Source organism: Nycticebus coucang, chromosome 12 (genome assembly GCF_027406575.1).
Source record: "Nycticebus coucang isolate mNycCou1 chromosome 12, mNycCou1.pri, whole genome shotgun sequence".
In the NCBI taxonomy this organism is placed as follows: domain Eukaryota; kingdom Metazoa; phylum Chordata; class Mammalia; order Primates; family Lorisidae; genus Nycticebus; species Nycticebus coucang.
Window position 1 is genome coordinate 86,929,221 of NC_069791.1, and position 23,325 is coordinate 86,952,545.

Below are 23,325 nucleotides of genomic sequence, written 5' to 3' on the forward strand. Positions count from 1 at the left end.
CAGTCATCCTGGGTAGAGTGCTGTGGTGTCATAGCTCACAGCAATGCAACCTCAAACTCTTGGGCTCAAGTGATTCTCTTGTCTTAGCCTCCCAACTAGCTGGGACTACAGGTGCCTGCCAAAATGCCTGGCTCTCTATTTTTAGAGAAGGGGGTCTCACTCTTGCTCAGGCTGGTCTCAAACTCCTGAGCTCAGGCGATCCACCCACCTCTTAAATTGTAAAGTGCTAATTAGTCTATGACCTTGAGCCCGTTTCTTCCTCTCTGTCAGTATCTTATCTCTCTGGGTTTCTGGCCAGACGTGTCCTTCTCTGCCCATCCCCTGACACACACACACACCCAGCCCCCACCCCACACCAGCCTGGCTTACCCATAGTCCAACAGCAAGGACGAAGAGGAAGTACAGAACCAGCACAGCGATGTCCCCTGGCTCCAGGCTCTTCCCGGGAAATGCCTCCTGGGGATCTGACTGTGGAGGCTGAGGGCTGCTGGGGCTGCTCTCCATGGTCCTGAACGAACCCTCTGGCTCCTGGGGAAAGGCAAATGCATGTCAGATGCCAGATCCCAGCGTCACTCCTCTCTCTTTTTCTGTAGCTGTCTCCCGGGGACATCTGAGAAAGCGGACCCACATGGAGAGATAGATGGTGGAGGATAGATAGATAGATAGATCTTCAGGGATGACAGATCTATCCTTCCACTCACTCATTCAAGAAACAGTTACAGTGAAGTCACATCAAACACACGGTCAATTTTTACCAACTCAACCATTAATTTGGAAAAATATAAAGAATAATAAATAATTTAAACAGGAAAGATAGTTGCAGCATCCTCTTCCACTTGGGTAGCACTTGTCCTGGAGCGAGAGAAAAGTGAGAACACCTGAGTCAGGTCCTCACGCTGAGTGAGGAGTCAAGCAACAATTTTGTGTGAGGCTCGTCCAGGCACTACAATCTTGCTCCAATGCTGGATATACCTGTCAAATTGTATCTATTTTATAAATAGCCATATAGCATTTACTGTATTCCAGGTATCACTCTATGGGTTTATAAACCTGCAACGTGGATACTGTTGTTATCATCACCACTTTATAGATGGTGACATTGAGGCTCAGAGCAGTTAAGTGACTTACCCAAGGTAATACAGCTCAAGTGGTAAAGCTGGGATTTGAACCTTAATAATCTTGCTCAAGAATCCACTCTTCAAATCATTAGCCTAAGCAATTTAAGGGACTGGTATCCTGCATGTCCCTGGGCAATTTAAGGGATTCTATGGTAGGCAGAGTAATGACCCTCCAAAGAGGTTGTATCTCATCCCTAGAACTTACAAATATGCTGTTACATGGCAAAGGACAATTAAGTTTGCAGACAGAATTAAGGTTGCCAGTCAGCTGACCTTAAAATAGGGAAATGCCTGGGTTAACTGGGCAGGCCTTATGTTATCACAGGGAAAGACAGAATCAGAAGAGATAAAAAGAAGGGACCTGAGCCTGAGAAGGATTTGGCTCAATTATTTCTGGCTTTGAGGATGAGGCAATGGGGCCATAAGCCCAGGAATGTAGGCAGCTTTGAGAAACTGGAAAAGGCAAACTAACAGATTCTCCCCTAGAGCATCTTGAGGGAATTTAGCCCTGCTGACACATTGATTTTAGCCCAATAAGACTCATTTAGAAATTTTGACTCCTATAAGTCAACTACGACTCCTATAACTATAAGATAATAAATGTGTATTGTCTTAGCCACTAAGTTATGGTCACTTATGACAGTAGCAGTCAGAAACCAGTGAAATTCCCATGGGTGATTTTGACTATAAGTGGTTAGAGCTTTAACTTATTCTGGTGGTAAGATGCAATTCCACTCTGTGTCAGCATCTAGGGGCTCGGGAATGAAAAATATTTACTCTCTGCCCTCTGTTGAAACACAGTCCAGGGACAATAATCCCACATGCCATGTTTCATGGAGTACAGGTGCACAAGAGACAGCTCGGTTAGGAATTCCAGCTCCTGAGCGACAGAGCGGAACCTGCCATTTACCAATCCAGAGGACGTGGACAAGTTCCTTCATCTCTGCAAAGTGGGACAATGAGAGCTCAGGCTTCATAGATGGCTGTGAGCATGGACTGAGCATGGCGCCCTGCACAGAGACTGTGCCCAGTACCTTGTCGCCACTATTGACTACAATGGGGTAGTAGGCAGTAGTAGAAGGTTTTGAAGAATGAGTACAGATCCTATGTGGATAAACAGAGGGTTGGGGAGCATGTCAGGTAAATGCCGACACCGAGGTATGAGTGAACATATCATGACTAAGGGACACCAGACTCCTACCTGAGCAGTAAGTCAGGATGGAGGGAGGGGATAGGAGGTGAGGCTCGTCAGGTAGGAAGGAGACGGATTCTACCAGTCCTTGATGTCATTCAAAGAATTTTAGAAGGTCAGTAGTCTCAACCTGTCAGATATCATCCCCTGTTTTTATAACACATATTTTGTAACACCCCTTTTGCTGAAGTGGCATTTATAGTTAACATTATCTACCCATACATACACCTTAAAATAAATATATATATAGTGTTCAACTGTAGTAGAAAAGTGAAATAAAAGGAAATCAACTCGTGATAAAACAATGAATGCTAGCCGGGCGTTGTGGCGGGCGCCTGTAGTCCCAGCTACTTGGGAGGCTGAGGCAAGAGAATCGCTTAAGTCCAAGAGTTGGAGGTTACTGCAAGCTGTGACGCCACAGCACTCTACCAAGGGTGACATAGTGAGACTCTGTGTCAAAAACAAACAAACAAATAAACAAAAGAAAATGCTCCAACATGTAAGAGGTGTGTGATGCTTTCACCTATTATACAGAATAAGTTTTCCATTTAAGTAGAACAAGAAAATCAGAACTCATTCCATTCTGAAAACACATAAAGTTAAAGCATAATTAAAGAGGGAAACTACAGGGGAACAACAGAATAGGAACTAGTATATACACCAAATGTTTAAATTTGCAAAAATTCTTTGTGATTTTAAAAAATCTGAAGCAACCCAAATAAGTGCCATGGTTTACCATGTTTTTAGTTTAAGAGCAAGTCTACTGAAAAATATGTGAGACAATGCTGTGTGCATAAAAAGCAGGGACATTTTGGGCGGCGCCTGTGGCTCAGTGAGTAGGGCGCCGGCCCCATATGCCGAGGGTGGCGGGTTCAAACCCAGCCCCGGCCAAACTGCAACAAAAAAATAGCCGGGTGTTGTGGCGGGCGCCTGTAGTCCCAGCTGCTCGGGAGGCTGAGGCAGGAGAATCGCGTAAGCCCAAGAGTTAGAGGTTGCTGTGAGCCGTGTGACGCCACGGCACTCTACCCGAGGGCGGTACAGTGACACTCTGTCTCTACAAAAAAAAAAAAAAAAAAGCAGGGACATTTTAAAAGTAAAAATACCCTAACACTCTGGGTTTTATGTAAACTGGAGGTAGGTTCTCGATTTGGACAGCGATGAATGTGTTTTGTGCCCACCTGAATGTCTATTGGGACATCTGAAAGTCTTTGTTGTGCAATATAGTCTTTCTGTAGTCGCATTTCAGAATGTCTAGTATCTCTGGTCTCGTTCATGCCAGTATCACTCCTCGATTCTTGGGAAAACCCAAAACACTCTCATAAATTTTGAAACATCTCTTGAAATGCAGCAACACTTCCATCACATACCTTTGCTCTAGGTTAAAGGATACCATTGGAGAATTTTTAATAAGGAAGTGGTATTGGCTTGGTCCCTGTAGCTCAGTGGACGCCAGCCACATACACCAGGGCTGGCAGGTTCGAACCCGGCCCAGGCCTGCTAAACAACAATGACAACTGCAACAAAAAATAGCCGGGCATTGTGGCGGGCACCTATAGTCCCAGCTACTTGGGAAGCTGAGACAAGAGAATCACTTAAGCCCAAGAATTTGAGGTTGCTGTGAGCTGTGACACCAGGGCACTCTACCGAGGACAACACAGTGAGACTCTGTCTCAAAAAAAAAAAAAAAGAAAGAAAGATGATTGGATGGGGAGAAGCTTGACTAGAAGCAAGAAGATGGGCAGGAATATTATTCTGGAGGTAACAACTTAGTGTTGAGATGGTATATAAGGAAAGTTAAGAGGATATTAGTCCATTCCTTCTGCTGAAACAAAACAACTCAGGCTGAGTAATTTGTAAACAACATAAATTTACTATCCACAGATCTGGGGCTTGTGAAGTCCAAGATCAAGGTGTTAGCAGATTTGGTGAGTGCTGAGGGTCCCTTCCTCATAGATGACATCTTCTTGCTGTGTCCTGAGATAGTAGAAGGAAGAAGCAGACACCTTCAGGACTTTTTCATAAGGGCACTAATTCCATGTATGGGGGCAGAACCCTCATGACCTAATCACCTTCCAAAGGCCCCACTTCTGAATACTATTGCACAGGGACTTTAGGTTTCAGCATAATAATTTGTGATTCAGACCACATCAGAGAGAGTAGACATGGGAAATAATCTGGAATTAGAATTAATAAGACTTGATGATTAATTGGCCAGTTAAGGGGAGCACAATTGGGGAACAATTTCCTGCTTCTAATCAGAGCTGCCCAAAGACAGAATGGCCTTGTTGCCCAAGCAGGATGTTCCCTGTCCTTAGAGCTGGGTTTCTCAACACCAATGCTATCAACATTGTGGATGGATAACTCTGTGATGTGGGGGCCATCCTGTGCATTGTAGGGTGTCGAGCAGCAACGCTGGTGGCTACCCACTAAGCGCCTGGTTACCATACCCTCCTCTAGTTAATGAAGCCAAAACTAGTCCCTGAAGAACCACTGCCTTAGAGGCATAAAAGAAGATACTGGATGTTCACTCACAATGTCTCAGGGGCCCTCAGTGATCTCTAAGTTCCCTTCTCATGCCAAGTTGTAGGTTTTTTTCTTTTCTTTTCTTTTCTTTTCTTTTTTTGAGACAGAGTCTCAAGCTGTTGCCCTGGGTAGAGTGCCATGGTGTCACAGCTCACAGCAACCTCCAACTCGTGGGCTTAAGCGATTCTCTTGCCTCAGCCTCCCTAGTAGCTGGGACTACAGGTGCCCACCACAACGGCTGGCTATTTTTTGTTGTTGTCGTTGCCATTGTTTTAGCTGGCCTGGGCCAGTTTCAAACCTGCCAGCTTCCGTGTATGTGGCCTGTGTCCTACCCACTGAGCTACCGGCACCGCCCAAGTTGTAGCTTTGAACATCTCTCCCTAGGGCTGGGCCTTGCTCTTATGTTTATTTGAGAGGATGTTCACAGCTTCTCAGACCTGGGACAGGGCCACCCTCTCCAAGGAAGAGAAGACTCAAGTAACTATGGATCCTGTCCAAAGCCGGACAGGCAATGGAAGAAAAAATGGAAGAAAGAGAAGACGGAAGAAAGGATGACAGACAGCCTCTAGTCCTGGGCAGCCCCAAGTTCCGTGGCCTTTCACCTACTCTAAAGTAGGAGTAAACAGGGGAAGCCAAAATTCCAACCCAGATCACCTCTTCCCTCTCTGAACCTCAGTCAGGTCTTGGTTAACCCTGACCTGGTTAAGCTAGGTTGGATCAGACACCTGCCGTCCTTGTGCGTGATGGTGGGAGGGAGCCCTGCAGGGGAGGCCCTGGGGTTCCAACCAGGAAGGGCAGATTCCGGAGGCTTGGGGAAGAGGGACCTGGGGCCCTGAGGGGCAGGCTCAAGGGTGAACCCCCATTAGGCCGGTGATGCCTGCACTGCACGTCACAGGTGAGAAAGCCGTGTCTAAGAGAGGCTCGGCGTCACGTCCAAAGTCACACAGCTGACGAACGGCAAAGCCGGACAGGCAAGCAGCTCGTCTTGTTTCAGATCCTGCGTCTGCAAACAGTTCAACCTTTTGCTTCCGGAACAGGAGACTGGGGAAGGCGAGGACCAGGTCCCCGGGAGGCAGGTGAAGGTGCAGACTGACAAGCCACTGGGGGCCGGGCGGGGGCGGAGGGAGGAGGGGCGGCGGCCGCCGGGGAGCCCTCCCCGCCCCAGCCCGCCCTTGCAGCCCGCTGCCTGCCAGGCACGGCGAGCGGTGGGAGCAGCAAGCACACATAAACAAGTTATTCATCACCGCTGTGGGCCCGCCGGGAGACTGGCACCGATTCTAAGCTCTTCCTGAGCCTCAGGGAGGTGGGGCCCTCCGGACCCCGAGTGCCGCTGCCTGAGCCACAGTCCAGGCCAGTCCCGCGACTAGTGGGCGTCGGGTGTAACAGCAATCGTTAACGCGTGGGGGAGCTCGGTTTTTAAGCGCCAGGCATCCAACTTACTTAACGAGCGTCCCCTTACCCCGTCCTGCTCGGTCCTGTGCAGTAATCACAGTTACACTCCATTGTGCAGGTAGCGGTCAGAGGCCGCCGAACCGGACTCGGGCCCTCGCTGTGCCGCTCACGTCTGGGCCCCGGTCAGGGCTAGAGGTGGGGCCCAAACCCACCCGCTGAAGCTCCTGCTGTTATCCAATCCTGGCTGGTCTGACCTCCTTTCCTCCTGACCTTCTCCCTTCTCTCCTTCCTTCCCTCTGTCTTTTCCATAAACATTTATTAGGCATCGACTGTGAACCATGCTAAGCCCTGGGGACTCAGCAGACCAAGCGTTTTAGATACGAACTGTGCACCAGACTCTATGCTAGGCCTCAGTGGAACAAACATTTACTAGGCACCACCTGTGTACTAAGTTCTGTGATCGGCACAAAGAATAACTCGATGAGTCAGGCAGCCCCAGACCGTCCTCACAGGTTTGCTCCCCAGCCCATCGCAGCACGGTGCATGCCCAGGACCACTCAGGGAAAGGGCCCGAGCACCCTTTGTCACCCCTTGCATCGTGAATGTTTGTTCCCAGCTTGTCAAAGGAGGGCCCAGCTGGGGGTGGGCTCCTGCTTCACCTCTTGTGAAAGACCCTCCCTGTGTGCAAAGGGAGGGTTTGCAGCAGCCTGTGGTATAACAAAGCTACCCTTGAGGTTGCCCATTGACCAAGGCACAAAAGGAAGCTCAGTTATGCAGGCACTTCTCTCATGCCTTCCTTTTGGATGCTGACATAATTTGCTATGGTAGATGTGAAAATTTTCCACGCCTCAGCAGATGTGAAAATTTTCCACACTCCAGTGCAAAGAAAAGATCCACAAACAGGTTCCCAGGACACAGGCTGAAGGAAGTGGGGGGGGGGTCTGATTGTATTTGCTGCATTTCAGTCTTCAGCTGGCTCCTGGGTGTGTTCCCATTAGAGCCACATTATTCTTTATAACTTTTGTGCATCTAAAACATTTTACAATGAGAGAAGAAGGAAAGAAATAAACAGAACATGATTTACAGCATAAAGCCATCTCTGTATATTAGAAACACTCAAAGACACAAAATAGCACTAAGTATTTTGCCAGGATGAAGGCATAGTCACCAACAAATATCAGACAAGTTAGAGGGGGTGGCAGGAATGGGAGGAGGGCAGAATGCCAGAGAGAGAGGAAGGGAGAGGGAGCCAGAAAAACAAGGGCAGTTCTCTGCACTGACCAAAGATGACAATGATCATCTAATTACAAATATCAGTTATGAGCACCAGACTCCCCTGAGGCTCAGTGTCCCATCTGTAAAATGGGCATGATAATCACAGGTTTGTTAACAGCATAAGCAAGTTCATTCACAACATAACGTGATTATGTGCAGAATGCTTGGTCTGTCCCATCCTTCTTATAAAACCTTTTTTTTTTTTTTCTTCCAAAAAAGAGCATGAACTTTGTGGTCAGGCAGACCTTGGCCACCCACGTGCATGAATCACATTCTGAGCACACAGCACACCTAAGAGGTCAGGTCTCTGATTGACCCCATTGAAAAGGTGAGGAATAACAGAGCTGAGGCCAGGCCCAAGGCCATACCTCTGGTAAATGACTGAACCAGGGCTCCAACTCAGGTTTAATTCTCAAGCTCCTTACTCAGAGACACGTGGGGAAAATTCCAGACGTGATAACGTAAGACCGGCATGGGCTGCACCTCCCAGGCTGGCAGCCACCAACAACCTTTGTTTCCACTTGTCTGGGGCCATCTGCAGTGAAGGAGACTGCCCACCTCACTGCCACAAACAAGCTGGAACTTCTGCCTGGAACTGAAGAGGGAAGGAGCTAAAGAGCCACCTGTCCCCCTTGACCAGCTCATGCCGTGAGGTTCATTAGCATGAGGTCTCTAGAAAAAACAAGACGACAGATTGCAGGAGTTTGCGCTGAACCAGAGGCCAGGATCACCCTTGCCCATTAGGAAGAGCCACAGCTCTGGCAACATGGAAAGAAATTCTAGACATGATGGGGCAGGGCATGTCTCCCGGGATGGTCCACAGCAGGGGAACAGATACACCCAGTGAGTGCAGGGGACTCGGGTGAGCATTCCCCTCCGCCCTCCTTGCTCCTTCAGAGAGAGAGACCTTATCTCTTGATTCTTAGAACAGAAGTCACAAGAACACCTGAGTCCAGACTTGTCCACCCAAATGCCAAGGTAGCATCCCTCATGGATGCCTAATGGACACCTCGGAGTTAATACTGCAAGTTAGAGACCAAGCATGTGCTCATCCCAGTCTCTTGCATCTCACTCAATGGCAACTCTCTCTCCGAGTCATTCATTCACTTGTTCATTCAGCAAGTAGTCTGTGAGCACCTGCACGTGCCAGGCCCTGTGGTTAAGCACCAAGGATACCGGGTGCACACACATACCAGCAAAGAATTTATCGCATCTCTTCCTCCACTCTCCAAATCTATTCACCCCACATTCTGTTCTCTTCTACTTCCACAGCAACTTGAATCTCCTCAATTTCTCTCACCTTTACTTCTAAGCCCTCATCTGAGCCTCCGTCACTGTTGGTTGGGTTAGAGCAAGTACTCTGGTGCTGCTGTTCCAAGGCCATGGTTGCTTCCTTCTAATCCGCCTTGGAGCATGAACAGATCAGGTCACCGTCCTGCTCAGGACACCTAAGTGCCTGCTCTGTTTGCTCATGGCACACTGGCTTCTTTTTATTCCTTGAACACTATTTCTGGCCTCAGCATCTCTGCCATTCGGTTCCCTCTGCCTGGGGTGCTCTTCCCTGTGCTCTTGGCTTAACAAACTCCTAATCATCCTTTGGATGGCAGCCCATTGCATATACCCCCAGCAGCCCTCTCTTGGCCTCAATCTAAATCAGATCCCAAAAAACTAAATATTACGAATAATTGATTTCATGAAGACGGTGTAAAATAACAGTTACCAAAGGCTGGAAAGGGGAGTAGGGGGCGGGGAGGGGGATAAAGTGATGATGGTTAATGGGTGCAAAAATATAGTTAGATAGTCGTATAGAATAAATGGTATTTGATAGCACAACGAAATGATTATAATCAATAATAAGTTAGGGTTTACTATAAAATAACTAAAAGTGTGGAATTGGAATGTTCCTAACACAAAGAAATGATAAATGCCTAAGGTGATGGATACCCAAATTACCCTGATTTGATTAACTCACATTGTACATCTGTGTCAAAACATTGCATGTACATTATAAAGATACAGAATAGTTATGTACCCATGGTACTTTTTAAAACATTGAGTCCCCAAGTTATTTGCTTTTCTAGCAAATATGACTTGTCATCCCAGTTGAATTAAGCATAACATTAGATGTGGGTGGTTCTGTCCTCGCCACATGTCTCCCCTGCACTGTCAGACCCACAAAGGCAGGGACCCTGTCTGTCTCAATCACGCTGTGTCCCCCAGGTGGGCACTCAATCGCATTGTGGTATTGTGATATTGTCAAAGCCTTTGCTACAGACCCTTGAACAGTGCGACCTCCTGAAAAGGGGGCAGCATTTTTCAAAGCCATGTCCACAGGCTGCCCTTTTGGGGAAACCCCATTACCAACCATTCCCTAGAACGATGCTGCAGACACCATTTGAAAGCCACTGATGTTGTACATAAGCTCACAGCCACAGAGGCTGAGTCTCGGCTTTGCCACTCACATGGCAAGTCTATGTTGCCTGGGCAAGTTGCCCACTGGCCCTCAGGCTCTCGGGCTATGAATTAGAGGTGGCTGCACTTACCTTACAGGGTCACTGTGTCAGTGACATGAGACTTGGGGTGGAAAGCTTTCTGCACGTGTCCAACAAGTACCAGCAAGAACTTGCTTTGTAGTTACCAGCAGGTGTAGTTGTAGTGATACAACCCTGAAGCTTTCTGTCACTTACTGGGATATATTTACCTTCTTTATCTCTTTGGGTCCCTATACACACCTGTGGGCTCGGCCAGGGTGAGGTTTGCCTTCCCATTTGACAGATAAGGAACCTGAGGTTTCGTGAGATGAAACAATTGGCTCAATGCCCTTGAACTTGGTTAAGTGGAAGAGCTGGACCCATGCCCAGTGCTGCCCGCTGCCGGCCCCTCCCCCCAAAACATACTCCATCTGCCTGGGCATGGCAAGCCTTCCCTGTGGAGAGGGGCTGAGAGCCCCTTGCTGGGCTCATGTCCCCAGCTGAAGTCTTTCTGCCAGCCCTGTCTCCCTGTCCACACATGGCTTCCCAGTTTAGAGAAGGGAGTAACTGCGGGGAGCAGAGGGAGTGTCTTACCTTGTAGACACAGGGCTCACCGGCTCTGGGGCTGCTGGTGGCTTCTGAGGCAGAAGGAGGCAGAAATGGCTGTGAGCCTGGGGTCTCCCTCTCTTCTTGTAGCCCAGAGCTTCAGAGGACAGTGGTGACTCTCCGTTCTATATGCCCACGCTGAGAGGGCCTCCGAGCAGGTCAAACTCCAAACTCCAGCCTCGGCTGCAGCAGGGAGTGAAAGAAGCATGAATGATCTCCCCAGGGCAGAGGAGAGGCTCGAGGCTGGGGCCCAGCCCAGGCCCCGGAGGGGAAGGTGGCAAGCCCTCGCTCTGACCTCACCTGGCCGCGCCCCATGGTGGGCAGGGGAGGGGCAGATGCTGGAGCCCAGGGCTTCACTCTCGCACTCTTCACTGTCCTGCCTCCACACTGGGGACAGGCGGGCTTGGGACAAGCTGGAGGCAGGGGGCGGAGAGATGTTGGCTAGGGATGTGGGGATAAAGGCAATGTGCCAGGAGGGACTTTCAGCACAGCCCTGGCTGCGGCAGCGGTGGTGGCAGTGACAGTAACCACTGCTTGGGTGACCCCTGCTCTACACATTCTGCTGAGTTATCTGGAGCCCTGAAAAACCCTCAGGAATGGCCAACCCATGGCCAGGACATGGGCCCAGGGCACCAGGAAAGCCACACCAGGACCCCAGGCTGGTGAAGCAATACGAAGGCTTTCACTAGATGCACAGAGCATCCAAAAACATTTTTAAGTAATTACCAGTATTTGCAAATGAATGGGCTCAAAATATAATTCCAGATTGCCTACCTTTCTAGAACAATCTGAAGACTTGGCCACACCAGACCCTCCCTCACCACAGGACAGCCTCTGGCTGGAGCAGAGTCAGGCCTCCGCCCTCACTGCCTCAGTTTGCCTGCCTGTCCTTGAGAGTCCTCAGTGGCAGCCCCCACGCTGGCACCAAGCCCCTCGGAAGTGACAGTGGTGATAATACACACCTAGCTCTGTTCTATGCATCTTTACTTACGTGGTCTTTCCAATAACTCTCTAATACTAGTGCCAACCTTATCTCCATCCTACTGATGTGGAAACAGAGGTGGAGAAAGGGAATCCCAAGTAAGTGGCAGAGCCAGGATTTGACACAGCCATTTGGTTCCAGAGTGCAGCAGTGGCAGCAGGGGTGGCTTAGAGACATGTCCGGCTGGACGGAGGGTGACCTCGTGATTGGAATGACTCCACCATGAATGGGGCCTGTGGGGTAGGGACCTGTCCTGGGGGACAGATTTACAAAAGGAGCATCTGGGATTGGAGCAGGGGAACAGCCAGGCCAGGGATCTGTGATCTACAGCCAGAGGCCACAACATCGGAAATGCTGTGGAAGGTGCATAGCTTCACCAGCTTGGGGTCCAGGACTGGTTTCTTGAGACATGTCTGCGGGACTTGGGCATGTTCCAGGTGCCTATGAGAGGAGGCGAGTCAGTGAGCAGAGCCCAGCAGGTGGGACTGTGACCGACCACAGAGCACACGTTCCAGCAGAGGGGAATAGCCCCACTACTCCAGCTGTGAGAAGACAGGCCCAAGCAGGTCAGAACTTCTGAGTGTTCTAGAAAAGTTCTGTAAACTCTTGTAATTATTAATCTGTACTGGCCATATGTGATGCACTAGGCAACTGGCCTGTCTTAATTTCTCTAAAACTTTTCAGTTTTAATACTTGGTGCTACAAAGAATAGGAGAGAACGATGTTATAACACTTTTGGAGAACTACTTGGATTTTGGGGGGAGGGGGTGTTTGAGGCAGAGTCTTACCGTGTTGCCCTCGGTAGAGTGCTATAGTGTCATAGTTCACAGCAACCTCAAACTCTTGGGCTCTAGTGAATCTCTTGCCTCAGCTTCCCGAGTAGCTGGGCTACAGGCGCCCACCACAACACCATGCTATTTTTAGAGATGGGAATCGTGCTCTTGTTCAAGCTGGTCTCAAACCTGTGAGCTCAGGCAATCTACCCGCTTTGGCCTCCTGGAGTGCTGGGATTACAGGCACAAGCCATTGCACGCAGCCTTGGATACTTCTTATGAAGTTAACATATTCCAGCTGGGCACAGCATCTCACTCCTGTAATCCTAGCACTGTGGGAAGCCAAGATGAATGGATTGCTTGAGCGCAGGAGTTTGTGAGCAGCCTGAGTAAGAGTGAGACTCTGTCTCTACTAAAATCAGAAAAACTAGCCAGGCATTGTGGTGGACCTGTAGTCCCAGCTACTTGGGAGGCTGAGGCAGAAAGGATCCCTTGAGCCCAAGAGTCTGAAGTTGCTGTGAACTATGATGCCACAGCCCTCTACCCAGGGCAATAGAGTGAGACTCTGTCTCAAAAAAAAACAAAAAACAAAGAAGTTAATATATACCTCTTCTATGACCCAGAAATTCTACTTTTACGTACTTGTCAAGAGAAATGAAAACATACATTCCCGAAAAGAGTAGTGCGCAGTCATTGTGGACTTATTCATAACAAGCCTAAGGCAGAAACAACTCGAGCACCCAGCGACAGGTGAATGGATAAACAAGTGGCAACGTGTTCAGACACCGTGGAAAACTACTCAGGGAAAGGAGCAAAACTAGTGACACAGCCAACAGCATGGATGCATCTAAGAAACAGCATGTGAGCAAAATAAGGCCGATTCTAAAAGAGGACACACTGTATTTCATGTATGTGACTGAAATGAAGTTCAAGAACGTTAAAGAAGAATCAGTGGTGAGGGGAATTGACTGGAAGGGGGCCTGAGTGCCCTTGCTCAGGTGTTGGGAATTTCTGTTTATCCTGGTTTGTGTGGCAATTATATGGGTGTATGCAATTGTTAAAACTCACTGAACTGATAAGTAGAATTTCTGTGTTTTGTTGTAGGTAAGTTATACTTTAAAAATGGGAGCAATTGTTCAGCGAGTGCAGCTACTGTTCCTCTGCCTGCCAGGGTTTAGCTCTAACTACACGTAAGAATGCAGATCTCATGTTGCCAAATTGCCTGAGTATTTAAGAGAAATCCCAAAGTCTAGGTGTTGGTAGGGACTCTGCCGATTTATATGGTACGGCAAGGAATTCAAAATTAACAAAAAAGTAGTTCAGGTCCTATGTGTGTCAAGAGATGCGCCTGGCTCTTGATTTTCCTAGTCTGGGTGAAGATGGGATTCCTTCCAGAATGTCCTAACCTTTGAAAAACACACCTTCACCCTAATGTTGCCATTTGTTATAACAACTGAGAAGGGAAAAACCTCAACACTGAAATAGATAAACTTGCCCAGCCAAAAGGCAGGTGTTGGGGAGTCTCAGCTTTGGAGTAAGCCAAGATACATTTTTTGACTCAGTTACTGTGAGACCTTCAGCCAGTCACTCCACGACTCTGAGCATTCCAGACGCTCACAAGGGCCCCTTTGCAAACTGTTCCTAAAGCTCATGTCGCAGGGGATTAAACAAGGATTAAATGAGATGCTACAGGTGAAGCTACTGGCCTGTGGTAAATGCTTGGTAAACATCTGTTTTACTGGAAACGGACGCCGGAAATGATGCAACCTCCCCGCTCCAGGTGACACCAGCTGCCTGCCTTCCATGTAGTCCACACTGAAAATTTCAAGGCCTACTCATTCTTTTCCTTTTCTTTCTTTTTTTTTTTTTTTGAGATAGAGTCTCACTTTTCGCCCTAGGTAGAGTGCCTGTAGCGTTAGAGCAAACTCTCGGACTCAAGTGATTCTCTTCTCTTAGCCTCCCAAGTAGCTGGGACTACAGGCATCCGCCACAATGCCCAGCTGTTTTAGAAAGAGCTCAGGGGGCGGCGCCTATGGCTCAGTGAGTAGGGCACCGGCCCCATATACCGAGGGTGGCGGGTTCAGACCCGGCCCCAGCTGAACTGCAACCAAAAAATAGCTGGGCATTGTGGTGGGCGCCTGTAGTCCCAGCTACTCGGGAGGCTGAGGCAAGAGAATCACTTAAGCCCAGGAGTTGGAGGTTGCTGTGAGCTGTGACGCCATAGCACCCTACCGAGGGCCATAAAGTGAGACTCTGTCTCTACAAAAAAAAAAAAAAAAAAGAAAGGGAGCTCAGGCTATCCACCTGCCTTGGCCTCCCGGAGTGCTGGGATTATACCTATTCATTCTCTTTATGGTGGCTTCCAAGCATTTGTTCTCCTCTTTTTTTTTTTGGTGTGTTCCCATCTCCCCAGAGTCCCAGTTCTAAGACCCCAGAGATGAGAGTCAGTTAGACCCAAGTCCTCACTTCTCTGTTCCTAACTGTGTATTCTTATGTAACTAAAGCAAGTGCTCTGAGCCTTGGTTTTCTCACCTGAAAAAAAGAAGATGTCATAATAATAATATCTAGCTATTTTATCAGGAAGATTCAATGAGGTAATACAGACAACATTCTTCTTAAGATGTTGCTTTCCGTTTTGCTCTCATTATTCCGTGAAGATCCAGTGTGGTGGTTCACGCCTGCAATTCCAGCAGTCTGGGAAGCTGAGGCAGGAGTATTGCTTGAGCTCAGTAGTTTGAGATCAGCCTGAGCAAGAGTGAGACTACCCCTCTCTACTAAAAATAGAAAAATAAGCTGGGCATTGTGGTATGTGCCTATAGTCCCAGCTACTTGGGAGGCTGAGAGAGGATCACTTGAGCCCAGGACTTTGAGTTTGCTGTGAGCTAGGCTGGTAACAGGCACTCTAGTCTGGACAGCAGAGTGAGACACTGTCTCAGAAAATAAAAATCCAGCTATCTTCACTTAAACCAGGCATTAAAGATATTTGAAAAAATGTCAAAAATTGCCACTTTGGGGCGGTGCCTGTGGCTCAGTGGGCAAGACACCGGCCTCATATACCGAGGGTGGAGGGTTCAAACCCAGCCCCGGCCAAACTGCAACCAAAAAATAGCCGGGCATTGTGGCGGGCGCCTGTAGGCCCAGCTACTTGGGAGGCTGAGGAAAGAGAATCACCTAAGCCCAGGAGTTGGAGGTTGCTGTGAGCTGTGTGACGCCATGGCACTCTACCTTGGGCGATAAAGTAAAACTCTGTCTCTACAAAAAAAAAAAAAGAAAAGAAAAGAAAAAAAATTGCCACTCTTTTCACTATATCTTTTGGGAAAATATAGTTGCTTTTTATAAAAATGTTATTTACTATCCTGGTATTGGGGCGGGTGCCTTTGGTCCCAACTACTTGGGAAGCTGAGGCAAGAGAATTGCTTGAGCCCAGGAGTTTGAGGTTGTTGTGAGCTGTGAGCCACTGCACTCTATTGAGGGCGATAAAATGAGACTCTGTCCTAAAAAAAAAAAAAAAGAAAGAAAGAAAGAAAAGAAAAACTGAGGCAAGAGGAACGCTTCAGCCCAAGAATTTGAGGTTGCTATGAGCTATGAGGCCATGGCACTCTACCGAGGGTCACAAAGTGAAACTCTGTCTCAAAAATAAATAAATAAATAAAATTTAAAAAATAATAAAAAAAAATATCTTCTGATGCAAGTATATTCTCACTGACAAGCCCATTACTGGCAATAGGATCAGCCTAAGAAAGATGTTACTATCTCAATAAACCTTGTCAGTTAATGAATCAACAAGGTCTTTTAAAATTAACCACTAAATACTTTAACAACAGATCAACTATGGCACAGAGGTCGAAACTTGTAGTGTGAGTTTAAGACACTTGGATATTATTAGAGTGGAACAGGATCCTGTGGAAGCCAGTTGACCAAAACTTCCCCCAGCATAAATCTGGGTTCCTAACAACTCAATGTCATTGTTATTGGTGGCAGATTCCAGTGTGGAGGCAGTTTTATGGCACAGATACAGGAGCCTAAGCTCTGTCTTCAGTGTTTAATTAAATCCTGCCTCTTCTAATGTTGTGACTTATAGCAAGTCTCCCCATTCACCTCTCTGGGCCCCAGTCTCCCTGTTTGTCACATAATTGGGGGTTTTATAAGGATTAACCAGTATAATTATCTGGAGTAGAGGCTGTTGGGTTGGCCACAGTAACCCCACTGGGTAAGTCTCGGAGTCTCCCATTCCTCTCCCCTGCCTCCTTTCTTCTCTTTTCCCACCTTGGTATCTGTCCCCTCGAATGAGCAGAGTGTTCAACTGATGGCCATTGCCAGGGCACTCCCCACGTGTCTGGAAGGACCTCTCCCCGTTTGGTAGGTGACACCACGGCTTTCCTTTCCTTCCTCCTCCTTTTCTCCTTGGAGCCTGTCTGCCACTACCTTCCCCTCTTTGTGCCCAGAGACTCCTGGAGGCCCCTCCTGCCTGAGGACACATACACAAGACCGGATGCTGGGACCGGCTACCGCTTTTCTCTATGGCTTCTCTCCATCCACATCAGCACGCATTTAATTGCAGGTGCATCTTCTTTCTGGGCTTCTCTCTTTTCCCAGTCCAAGGTTCTCTTGTCCAATTTTTCCACCATCCAGGATGGTCTAAAGATCTGGGCTCAGTCAAGAGATCCTCCAAGGTGCGACATTTGGGTAGCAAGCCATCTCAGAGACGCCTGACTGGCAGCTACCCGCTGCCATCAGTAGCGGAAGGGAAAGGTGAGGACGCTTGCCTTCTTCCCGCTCTGCTCCCTTTCCCCTAACTGCTGGGAGCCCTCCAGGTGACTCACACATCCTCTCAATGGGAAATTCCTCATCAAATCTTCCCAATTGACCCCTTTAGGGTGTCTCCTCCAAAATGTACAGGTTCTTGGGCTCACTCAAGCCCTCTGCTATGAACACTTTATTACTATAATAACATTTGACCCAAATATAAAATAGACAATCAATCTGATGAGACTTCATCCCTTCCCAGGCTGGCTGGCCCACAGAAGGGATGAAGAACTGTGCAGAACTGCTTGGCCTGGTCTCCGAAGATTGATGGTGCTTGAGGCTGAATGCCTCCATTGGAACTTCGGATAAACTTACTTGTGGCAGATAGCCCGATATCTTCCCTAGTTGGTACAAGGGCAACCTTCCAGCATACAAAGGTCTGACACCACTCTCAGAAGTCTCTATTGTGGGGGCTGATAGCCTAATAATATCTCAGCCTATAAGCACGCCACCTTTAGATTGCTTTATATTTGTTTATTTATTTATTTTTGGTAGAGTGCCATCATAGCTCACAGCAACCTCAAACTCTTGGGCTCAAATGATCCTCTTGCCTCAGCCTCCCAAGCATCTGGGACTGTAGGAGCCTGCCACTACACCCGGCTATTTTAAGAGACGGGGTCTTGCTCTGGCTCAGGCTGGTCTTGAACTCATGAGCTCAAAAAATCCACCAGCCTCGGCCTCCCAGAGCACTAGGATTACAGGAGTGAGTGACCGCGCCTGGCTAGATTGATCTTCAGACCACATAACCTTCTGATATCCCTTCCTTATTATTTCCGCTGCCCAACTCCCTTACTAGGGAGAGATATCTTAGCCAAATTCCATGCTGCCATCAGCTTGGTCTTTCAGGAACATCCTCTCTTCTTCTCCTCTTTTTTTCTTTCTTTCTTTTTTTTTTTTTTTTGTAGAGACAGAGTTTTACTTTATCGCCCTCGGTAGAGTGCTGTAGCGTCACACAGCTCACAGCAACCTCCAACTCCTGGGCTTAGGTGATTCTCCTGCCTCAACCTCCCGAGTAGCTGGGACTACAGGCGCCCGCCACAACGCCCCGCTATTTTTTTTGTTATTGTTGTTGCTGCAGTTTGGCCAGGGCCTGGTTTGAACCTGCCACCCTCGGTATATGGGGCTGGCACCCTGCTCACTGAGCCACAGGCGCCACCCTCTCCTTCTCCTCTTAAAATTGCCCTCACCCTCTATCCCTCCTCTACCTGCTGACTAAGTCAATCCCATAATATGGAACACAGAAATCCCTTGTATTGTGAATCACCATACGCTGATATCAATCAGACTAAAAGAACCAACCCATTTCCCCTCTCAAAGACAACACCTTCCTCCCCTGCTGACCAACAAGGGTTAAAGCCTGTTATTACTCTATTATCTAAAGGCCTGACAGTATCTCTATCCCTCCTGTCAATAAACCCGATGGATTGATCAGATGGACTGTACAGACTCATGCAAGACCTTCGCCTTATTAACCAAGCTGTCCAGCCCATACATCCCGTAGTCCCTAATCCCTGTATCTGACTCTCTTTAATCCCATCACCAACAACCTATTTTACAGTTTTAGATCTTAAAGATGCCTCACTTACTATTCCCTTACACTCTGATTCACAAGATCAATTTGCCTTTACTTAGACTAACCCTGACACCCACCTTTCCCGTCAGTTAACGTGGACTGTCCTACCCCAGGGGAGAGTGATAGCCCCCACTTCTGACCTACAGGTCCTAGTCGTGAAGCCATCTACCCATCTCCAGTGTGAAGATGGCCTGCTTCTCTGTTCCCTCACTAGACAGCTCCCAAGTTCCCTCGGCTTCTTAGCTTTTTTTTTTTTTTGAGTCAGAGCCTCAAGCTGTCACCCTACGTAGGTGTCACAGCACCTCGAACTCCTGGGCTTAAGCGATTCTCTTGCCTCAGCCTCCCAAGTAGCTGGGACTAAAGGCACCGGTCACAACACCTGGCTATTTTTTGGTTGCAGTTGTCATTGTTGTTTGGCAGGCCCAGGCTGGATTTGAACCCGCCAGCTCTGGTGTATGTGGCTGGCGCCTTAGCCGCTTGAGCTACAGGCGCCGAGCCAGGCTTCTTAACTTTTTAACAGAATGTCTCCAAAAACATCTCAGCTTTTGTCTACCTCAGTAACCTGTTCAGGTCTCACTTTAACCCCAACACAGAAGGAATTTTCTAAAGTCTCTCTTCTATCTTCCCTTCCTATGCCAGACACCAAAAAAACACCCCACTCTTCTTGGATGGGCAGGATACTACTACATTTGGAGCCCAAACTTTGAAAGCTTAGCTATACCTGTTTCCCAGGCTAGCCGAGGAAATCTCTCTGAACCATTAGGTCCCACCACCCCATAGAGTCTTACTTCTGGGATGAGTGAGACCCATCCACTCATGAGTGAGACTCAACCACTACCCACAGGCACCACATCCCAAAAGGAAAGACTCACAGCCTTAACCAGAGCTTTCAATCTAGCTGAAGGACTGTCCGTCAACATATATAGACTCGAAATATGCCTTTGATACCGTCCACTCACCTGCTACCATCTGGGCTGAACAAGGTTTTCTCACAAGCAAGAGTTCACCCATAATCATGCACAACTTTTTATCAGCTTTTACAAGCCTCAAAGAAACCAAAAGCTGCTGCCTTTATCCATTGTACAGGCCATCAAAGTTCTGATGACCCCACTCACAATTGAAACAACAAAGCTGACCTTTATTGTCTCTGACTGAAAAGTGGCTCTTGAAAAAATATCAGTCCTATATCTAACCCTAACCAATCTCTCCCCCACATACTCCACATCAGAGATCCAGACTTCCCAACACCAAAACCTAACAAAACAGGGACCCTGGTATCTTAAAGATGGCTGTTCTAGCTTACCTGAGAAACGAACCCCCCAAATCCTCCAACACACAATTCATGTCACATCAGCCACCACCCTCTCTCTCCATCGATTCCTAAAATCCATGGTCACTTGTAAAAATCTTTCCCGTCTTCCCTCTGCCATAACTGGAAACTGCAACATCTGCAGGTGTTCTCTCTCCCAGGCCACCATCCCTCTCCCTTCCTATGCAGCAGGCCAAAGGTTACATCCCCGGCCAAGACTGGCAGACTGATGTCACTCATCTGCCCACACATAAACGGCACAAATACTTATTAGTGTTAGTAGACTCCTTTGCAGGATGGATCGAAGCTTTCTTTCCCAACCACTTCTGAAAAGGTATCAGAAGTCACCCAAATCTTACTAGATCACATCATTCCCCATTTCGGCCTGCCTGTCTCCATCCAGTCAGATAATGGCCCTTCACTGACAATTAAGATCACCCAACAGGTTGTACAGGCCCTGGGTATTCCCTGGTATTTGCATACTCCATACCAGCCTCCATCAGGAAAAGTAGAAAATAAACTCTATTATAAAAACTCCTCTGACTAAACTAAGCCAAGACATCAGACAACACTGGACCCCCCATTACCCACTTCACTCATGAGGATAGGGGTACCCCTAGGGCCCCCACCTTTTACAGCCTATTCCGAATAACGTACAGCAGATCCTTTATACTGGTGCCCATTCCCGCTGATCCCAGCCTGTTAGGAAATTATCTGCCCCTGTTAATTGAAACCAGAGCTGAAATCAGAAAACACGTACAACACAGCCTTCCAACAGCTTAAAAACTCCTTTCCTGGGACTAACCTTGTTACTGGAATTTCTTTGTTCAGTAGGTCCTTGGTCTTGGGGATTTGAAGGATGAACCCACTGACCACAGATCAGTGGTGAGACAGGATTTTATTAGACAGAAAGTAATACAGAAGGAGTAAAAAGTACCGGAGCTTCTGGCAAAGGCAAAGGCCCAAGACAGAAGTCTCCCACACGGGTCCTTCATCTAGGTTATATATAGTATTGCAGTTTTTGTTTCAGGGAAGGAATTAAGGTGTGTACTCTCTAATCAAGGTGGAGCCACCCAAAACCTTTCAGGCTGCTTTGTTCCTGACCTGGCTAGAGTCCAGAGGGTGTGGCCTGGAAAGGGCAGCCTGTCTGTGCCTAGAGAAGGGGGTCTGGTTTCTGAGCTCACCTGGGCTAGGGAATGGGGGTCCCTGTCCAGCCCTCAGTGGGGAAACGCTGTATCAATTCTCCCTCTACGAATAGAAGCTCTAATTGCCATTAAGGAAAGGGGTGCTGACTGCTCCAAAGTGCTTCCTGCTGAAGATGGGTGGTGATAAGGGGGGTGGGAGGTTCCTTAGAGGAGGGCGATCCAGGATTCATGGTAAATGGAAATCTGGGCTGACCTTTCTAGCTTGGGGCAAAATGTCAGGACATACTATTCATGAAATTGCCCAGGCCTAGGAAACTGGGGGTTTTTATCCAGCCTTGAATGGGATAATCCTAGATCAATAGAAAGGGGTCATTAGGGTTTTTCTGGTGGGAGGGTGATCTGCAACAGAATCAGGGCTTGGGCTGGGACACTTTTTACTACTTGTGGCCTGATGAGAGCATCTCTGGAAGACATCAATCTGATTAACACATCATCTGACAGCCAAAGATTGTTTTTTGAATTTAAAAGTCCAGTAAGGTTGTAAGAAATATAAATAATTAGGTCTTAGAAATAGAAATAATTGGTTGGCTTAGTTGCCTCCAGAGTTAAGAGGGCTACAGCTTCTACAACCTGCAGACAGGGTGGCCATCCCTTGGCCGTGCTGTCAATTACTTTGCTACGATAAGCTACAGGTTGTAAAACTGAATCCTTAGGTCAAAACTCTTAGGGCAATTCCAGTCTGCTCTGTAACATACAGATTACATTGTTGTCCGATAGGAAGACTTGAAACAGGAGCCTGTAAAAGAGCACTTTCCAGCTGTTAGAATGCCTTATCTGCCACCAGTTCCCATTCTAGAGTAACCAGGCACTCTTTTTGAGCATTTTTAATTAAAGAATAGCGTGGTCTATCTATTTCACTATATACAGGAATCCAGAGTATGTAAAAGCCTATAATTTTTTTTTTTTTTTTGAGACAGAATCTCACTTTGTTGCCCTCGATAGAGTGCCATCGTAGCTCACAGCAACCTTAAACTCTTGGGCTCAAGCAATTCTCTTGCCTCAGCCTCCCGAGTAGCTGGAACTACAGGTGTCTGCCACAATGCCCAGCTGTTTTTAGAGATAAGGTCTGGCTCTGGCTCTGGCTGGTCTCAAACCCATGAGCTCAGGCGATCCACCTGCCTCTGCCTCCCAAGTGCTAGGATTACGGGTACGAGCCATCTCGCCCGGTCTGAAAGGCTGTAATCTTTTTTTTTGTTCATTGAGGCATTTTATTTTTCCGTATGTACTGCATCCCTGGAAAAAGAATCTCAGGATTTTCCCTCCTGTGTGTTTTCTTGCTTCTTCCTGGTCCATGTTGCCAGCTGAAGTTGTCAGCACAATGAAACCAAACTTACAGGATGGGAGCAGATTATTTTGTCATTTTTCTAGAGCTTTGAGTTGCACATCAAACCTGGGATTGATCATCCCACGCTTGTTTAACCTGCCTGTGAGTTTCACAACAGTTTTCACGGCTCTGTGATCATTGATGATGTCAAATTCGCCAATGTAACCATGCTTCATCCTCACAGTTAGAAACCCGACAATGACTTTGGAGCACGGCCTTCCTAAGAACCTGGCATTTGCCTCTCTTTTCAGCATTGTGGATGCTCTTACGAGCACCAGCCAGGACATTTATTCATCAGGCGGCAGGGAAAAATGGCGGAAAAAGGACCAAGCCCATAATTCTTAAGAAGCCTTGAAGCTGTCTGAGAGTTGGAGGTTTAGGATGAGCCAATATTGGTTCTATTCTTTCTTTGCCCAAGGCTCTCTTCCCCTGTGAAAGTTGGAGACCCAAATAGTGCACGTTAGGCACACATAATTGGGCTTTAGCTTCAGAAACTTTGTACCCACAATTAGCTAGAAAGTTTAATAGAACTTGGGTAGCTTTGTGGCATTCGTCTGCATCTGGGGCTCCCAAAAGAATGTCATCTACGTACTGAGTAAGAGTCACTGTGGGACATGAGAAATGACTTAAGTCTTGGGCTAAGTCTTGTCCAAACGAATGAGGGCTGTACCTAAATCCCTGAGGTAATCTAAACCGATTAAGCATATTTTGCTCTTCCCACCTGTCCCTCGATAGCCCATACTTCTGGGTTAATTTCTGTCTCTAACAAGGGAAGG

The 23,325-nt window shown here is 47.7% G+C and overlaps 1 protein-coding gene across 1 annotated transcript in view; it reads right to left on the reverse strand.

The window, feature by feature from the left end:
• SLC5A11 (solute carrier family 5 member 11) overlaps window positions 1-11,011 on the reverse strand; it is a 76,372-nt gene extending 65,361 nt beyond the window's left edge. The window contains exons 1-3 of the mRNA XM_053557464.1: window positions 10,878-11,011; window positions 10,566-10,760; window positions 370-528 (exon numbers count right to left, since the gene is read on the reverse strand). Of these exons, the coding sequence (XP_053413439.1) occupies window positions 370-504 (135 nt within the window). The 5' untranslated portion in view covers window positions 505-528; window positions 10,566-10,760; window positions 10,878-11,011. The remainder of the gene's footprint in view (window positions 1-369; window positions 529-10,565; window positions 10,761-10,877) is intronic.
• Window positions 11,012-23,325: the final 12,314 nt, after the last annotated feature.